Raw genomic sequence first — 6,532 nt, 5'->3', positions numbered from 1 at the left:
CACAGTGTATCAGAATAAATAGATACACATGAATAAGGTGCATGGGATGCCATAAGTGACTTGCAGTAGAATAAAGTGACTGAAGTAATTCATTCATCTCAAATACTCACTCTCTCATGCGCACACACACACACACACACATACACAAAGAAAAAGACAAACAAAACACAACACAAGAAGATAAAACTGTGGCATTGTCTCACCGCAGTAATCCTCATCGGCCCCGTTGGCGCAGTCTTTGTGCCCGTTGCAGTGGAGCACCTGAGGCAGGCATACACTCAGGTTCCCACAGGGGAACTGGCCCAGGGGGCATCCCTGCAGCGCTGCACTGCTGCCTACTGTGGACTGGGCTGACAAAGAAAGACAGGAAAGAATTGTGAAAGGAGAAGAGGCACTTCTCTGCTCGTGTGATGACAAATTAGAACTCAGCATGGACTGACATTGGTTAAGTGTTTTTCAGTTTTATACAAATTAGTTGTGAAACCGTTTACAATAAGGAGCCAATTATAAGTCGTGTTCAATTTCAAGGAAAGGAACAGAGGACCAAGTTAAAAGGAAGAGACAACACTGTCTATCCAATTAACGTAAGAGAGGTGGTCAGGAATTAATCTCTGTTTAACATTGCTTAAAAATAAAGGATACAAAAAAAACGTGCTGATATACTTGACATGGTACTTTCTGTTCCCTTCTACAGTTATTGAAGTGCGAAGAAAAAGAATACAGGAAAAGATACACACACGACACAGAACATAAATCCCTGTCCACGACTAAATATGGTGTTCAAGCTCCAAGCCAGACTGATTGGCATGACAGATCATCTTGGTGCATGTCCAAGTGTATTGAGAGCAGAGCAGCAGACATGACAAACAACAGCAGACAGTGCATCCTCTACTTAATGTCCTAATTAACATTCCAGTCATTGTAATGCAAGATGTTCCAAAACCGTATACAAAGACTATAAAATCATGTCACTCCACCAGCACCAGCTCCGGAGCTGTACACAAAGATCATCGGCAGTTAACTTGCCTCTCTGGCCCTCAAGTGCACAGTCCATTAAACTGACCACCCTTGATGGCCAACCTGCTTTGCCAGATGGGATAAATACAAGCAATGCGTTGGCATTCGGTTTTACTTCCTGATTTTATTTCCCCCTCAATGCAACGTGGACAGAGAAAGCAGTTTGTGGTTCCTCCTTGGGCATCTGAAGTTTTTTCCATCCATCCCAGTGTGTTCTGGAACACGATTGCACAATCACCTTTGCCCAGGAATGGTGACAAGGCCTCACTGCCAACCAGGTAAGGCACAGCCTGGTCTTTCCTCAGCTACAGAGTGTGCTCTCTTCACCAACCAGAATAACAGAGTCACACAATACATTTATTAAAACCCAAGCTGTGCAGAGTAATACACCCGTGGTGAGAATAAGCTCTGACTCATTAAATGGAATTTCTTAGTAAGCGTAAGATGAGCCCGCGGAGTACACAGTAATGCTAACAACATGGCCTGCTAACTTCCTTCATCAACAGTTCAGTGTAACCCAAAGCTTAAATAAATAAACAGAAAAAGACAAAATAACTTGAACTGATTAAATGCCCAGATAAAAGGGAAGAGGACCAAAAGCAAATGAGTATCAACACCTTTGAAAACATTAATCCAATAGAGCAGCAGCCCAAACACATGCTATTGCTCACGGAGGCCAGTGGCTTCGAATTAAGTTGACACACACACATGGGCTATTAGAGTTCATTCAAATATACAAAATATGTCTGCGGACTCAAGCTAGATCAAAAGACCCATATTGTGTTTGTATGTTTTAAATTGGCATGATAGGCTTTTCCTACTAATGAGAATCACAGCTTTGGAAAAACTAACAAACTAAACTAAACTAATCTATTATTAGAGATGATTAAAAAGAGAACCCATAGTTCTGTGAGCCCAAGCAAGATCAAAGGAAAGATACTACAGGCTACTTTAAATGAGCATAAGGCCCTTTTCCTGGTTTGCATGCTGTCACTTTGTTCTTTATCTTACATTCATTTATACCTTTCATAAATATTTTATGTTCAATCTGTTTATTCCCACTTGACTTTCAGCAAGAGGTAACTGCATCTTAAGATGAGGATGACAAACACTGACACACAGTAAATTACAGTTGCTGTCAGTCAGAGCAAAACACCAGAGCACAGTACTACAAACGAGGCATTATTGCTAAAGTCAACATGTTTCCACTTCAGTTACACAAAGACATTGACATGTTTATAATACTATTGAGTATCCATTTTCATTTTAAACACAGTGTAGAACCTTGAGGACTATCATGAAACAATGAAAACAACTTTCTGTCTAAACCTTCCAAACAGAAACAAGCATATAGGGGAGGCTTGCTCCGAGATCACTGGAACATTCAGAGCTTGCTGCAGCAGGCAGAAGGGTTCAGCTATTCCCCAGTCGGAAACACCAATGCCCATTTTAAGCTTTACGAGATCTTCCCATGGGAGGCTGCCATGTCCTTGACATACTGCTAAGACAAACCTTGATGCAAGACCTCACAGAGAGAAAGTGAACAACCCTTGCAACTGGCCTGTCACTGTGCCTGCTACTGTTGTTTTTTATTCAGTTATTGTTCAATTCAACAGGTGTCTAATTGGTCCAACGAGAGAAAAATCCAGCACAGGAAGCACATACACGTTGTACGTTGCACTTGTTTCGAATCACTTCACCAGTGTAATGATAACCATGTTTCAAAAGTTTCTCACTGTCAGCACTGTCAATCTTACTGACATACTCCTATCTCTCACACCTTTGCTGACACTGTAAAAAAAAAAAAACTCCATCCCTATACACACAGCAAGCATCAAATGTACAACACCTTGTGTGACACTACCTCTTCCATCAACATCTTCACTACCATAAGTGAAATGATTTTTGATTTGATATTAACGGAGCCCCAATCCGTGCATTAAAGGGCTTAAGGACAACACCTCAGATCCCACCCCAATCAGACTGGAGTTGAACCGCTGACTTAGGTTGCGATATCTCTCAATCTAAATCAGTCGGTGCACAGGGACAAGACCAAATACCATGAAGGAAATAAATTACACTTGATTTATGAATTTATAATTCATAAGTAACATGAATGGCATATATAATTTGTCCTGACAAGCCTTATCACGAACACCTCCACATTCCTTAATATTTCCTTGCATTTGTTTATGAACACAACCTCTTCAAACGTGCTCTAGCGTTCCAAGAGAGATACGATAGTCCACTGAGAGAAAATCCAATATCACAACATGGGCAACATTCACATTTGTGAACTAATGATGAAGGTTAAGTGCCGTCTTTGCCTTCAGGTCAGTCGAGGGGTTGGTAGCACTGGCAAAACAGTAATTATGAATGAGTTTCATAAGTATTTTGCAAAACATGTTTTTGTTGTTGAAAGTGCATGCCATGCGTCTACCCGCTTTCTGTATAATTTTCTTACGCACCGCTTACTATTACAATTTCAACGAATGCCCGATTAAGGGCTTTGAAGTACATCGTGGTGGATACGTAAAGCCCCGGGACAGCCTGTTCTCCGTGTTGAATTCCATTTAATCAGTCAAAAGTTACTCTCGGAGAAGTCCAACCTGATCTGAATAGGGAAATCACGCGAGAGAAGGAGAAGCAAAGAGGAACGCTAATGCTGATCGATTTATGTTGGAGCTCTGGTCAGTTTTTCAAATTGTCCAAACATTGTCCATACGTATCGGTTGAATGACTGAAATTCAGAATTTGGATGAAAACTCGAAACTCACAGTACTAGTGTTCTGTTTACGCTTTTTGTAATATAAGGGGTCCGAAAAGCTTGAAAGAGAAGCAAACTTACTAAATACATCTTATATTAAGTAGGCTACAAGAATGACAATTCAAAAGACAAAAGATCTTACCATTAATTGTTGTCAAAAGTAGATGGGTAAACAGCGTAGAGAAAGCCACATCCAAAAAAGCTGTAGGAGGTCTGACAGATTGCATTGTCGGTGTATGGTCTTTCCGTATGAGCGCCTTGGCATACTCCTCTAAAAATCAGGGAATGGGGATCACCAAGTCCAGAAGCGCACCGACATAACTACATAAACGGACAATCGTAAAAATTCATGGGTGACTGTTCCCTTTGTCTCCCTGTTCCACTGCGTTTTAACATAACCTAAACGCGCATCATAATCAACTGCAGTCGCCGCGAGGAGCGCATCTCTTCTCCAGTGACAAAATAGTTGTGAATTTCGTCACGGAGTGGCACTCCCCATTTTTTTTTTACGCGGGTAGTCTATGGTTTCTTATTTAGCCTTGACCCTCGAGGATAGAAAATTGATTAAAATATAACCATCTCTCGTTGGATACCTTCATCCCAGTTTTGTCTTTTCTCTTTTATAAGGGACAGAGATGAACCTTTCCACAGCACTATCTGGTTAACTGTTTATTTGTTTGAGGTGCAACAGAGGTTATTGTCAGTTCCAGCATGCACTCTCATTTACATAGAAACCAGAAGCGAGCGAGAAAGAGAGAGAAAGAGAAAAACAACTATCAGACATCATAACTGTTTAATTTGGTGTTCAAACACTATTATATATTTACGTGTCCTCTTTTCATTAACACCAACGGCACATTATGAAATGGTCTTCAGCCAGAGATGTGACAGGTACGATTTGAAGATCACATTTGAATCTGCATACATACTCAAGCCAAAAGTAAATCACAGAAGAAGCAGAGATATTACCTTTCAGGTGGTTCACGTGTGGTTCTCTAAAAAGTCAGTTCACTCCATTTCCCTCACCTTAATCTTTCGACACAGAACAGAAAGTAGCCATCTCTCTACTTCTTTCTCACTTCTTTCTTCTTTCTCACTTTTTCCCTGACAAAACAAACACTCACACTATTTTTTTCAAACCATAGGGATCAAGAGAGAAAGGTGTTGCATATACTCTTCAAGCATTCCCCATAAACACTTAATCTTTATACCAAATGTAATAGTAAGCACATTTGTGAAACTCATGTTAATCAAGTCAAGTCAAGTGTAAATGTATAAAGCACATTTAAAAACAGCTCACGCTGACCAGAATGCTGTACAATTAAATCACAATAAAATAAAATTTCAAAACAAATAAAAAACAGAAACAAAACAATTAGATCACAAAAAAAAAATCGATATACACATCAAAAAAAACAGAAACACATCTAACAGAAAGCAAATATACAAATGATCAACTAAAAACAGGGGATCCAAATGCTAAGGAATAAAAGTAGGTTTTGAGCCTGGACTTGAAGGAGTCAATAGAGGGGGCTGATCTTATAGAGAGAGGGATGCTTTTCCACAGTCTAGGGGCTGCAACATCAAAAGCGTGGTCACCTCTGGATTTAAGTTTAGATTGGGGGACTGCCAGGAGCCCTAAGTTAGACAACCTGAGGGGCCTGGTGGTAGAATAGGAGGTCTGTGATATAAGACGGAGCCTGTCCACTAAGGGCTTTAAAAACGAACAGGAGCACCTTAAAATACAGGATAGGGCTAATATGGTCTCTTTTCCGGTACCAGTCAGGAGCCTTGCAGCAGCGTTTTGGACATGCATGAGAGCAGAGTGTTTGGTTGTGTTGGTCTGACAAACCATGGCTGCCTTTGTGAGTTCTGGTGATTCACCTGGAAACATGATATATACGTAGATATATAGACGTACTGTATATAGAGTAAGACCAGATCCATTGATTTTAAGTAGCACAACTTCGTAGTCCAGTATTCAGCTAGTCCCCAGTGCTCTGAAGGCTTAAAGAGTTGAACATCTAGTGGGCATTAAGCATACATATAAAGCTTCAGTGTTCTGTACATTTGGCAGTTTGGGAGGTCATTGAAAGTATATGAAGTTATCTTGCCCTGATAAACTGATTTGGCAGTGTGGTAAGGGCATTATCATCGTGCAATATGGGGCATTTCCATGAGTGGGTCCAGTAAAATGGCTACATATTTCGGAGGTCATTAAGTGACTGTACAGAGAGATAAGATCTGATGCAATAACTCTCACTGAGATGGCGCTCCATAACACGCTAGTTGGACAATAAACAGTATGGGGTTGAAGGCATCCTTTGCTTGTTCCATGTATAACCCCACCTGGACCCCATCAAGGACCAAAGTGTGGAGTGTATTCTTTGCTCAAGATGTTCGCGCTTCATGCTTCTTACAGTAAGTCATGCATCTTTCAGTCATGACCTTGGACACAAGTTTATTGCCAATGCCAGACATTTTAGGTTTATGAACGAAACAATGCAGAGTTTTTTGTTGAGACTGGGTCATAGATGTTACGATTTGAGGGTGATGTGCAGGACTCAAACGCAGAACTCAGTACAACATTTGAGACATCTGGATAATGAAAAAGAGGGATCATTTAATGTGGAGCCACATCATGTTTGCTATTGAAGGCTTCCATAGCTTTCCACCTGTAACTAGCTACTCTATCTATGTAGCTAGAGGGGAAATATTTCTGTTGTGTGCTGCCATCTAGTGGACAAA

The 6,532-nt window shown here is 40.6% G+C and overlaps 1 protein-coding gene across 1 annotated transcript in view; it reads right to left on the bottom strand.

The window, feature by feature from the left end:
• Positions 1-4,011, bottom strand: part of LOC308361475 (relaxin receptor 2-like) — a gene marked incomplete at both ends in the record, with an annotated part of 26,863 nt that extends 22,852 nt beyond the window's left edge. Inside the window, 2 exons of the mRNA XM_080833833.1 lie at positions 204-350; positions 3,927-4,011. Coding sequence (XP_080689959.1) covers positions 204-350; positions 3,927-4,011 — 232 coding nt within the window. The remainder of the gene's footprint in view (positions 1-203; positions 351-3,926) is intronic.
• Positions 4,012-6,532: the final 2,521 nt, after the last annotated feature.

The sequence above is a fragment of the Sprattus sprattus genome (assembly GCF_963457725.1).
Source record: "Sprattus sprattus genome assembly, chromosome: 1".
In the NCBI taxonomy this organism is placed as follows: domain Eukaryota; kingdom Metazoa; phylum Chordata; class Actinopteri; order Clupeiformes; family Clupeidae; genus Sprattus; species Sprattus sprattus.
This window is presented reverse-complemented; position numbering and strand designations above follow the sequence as displayed.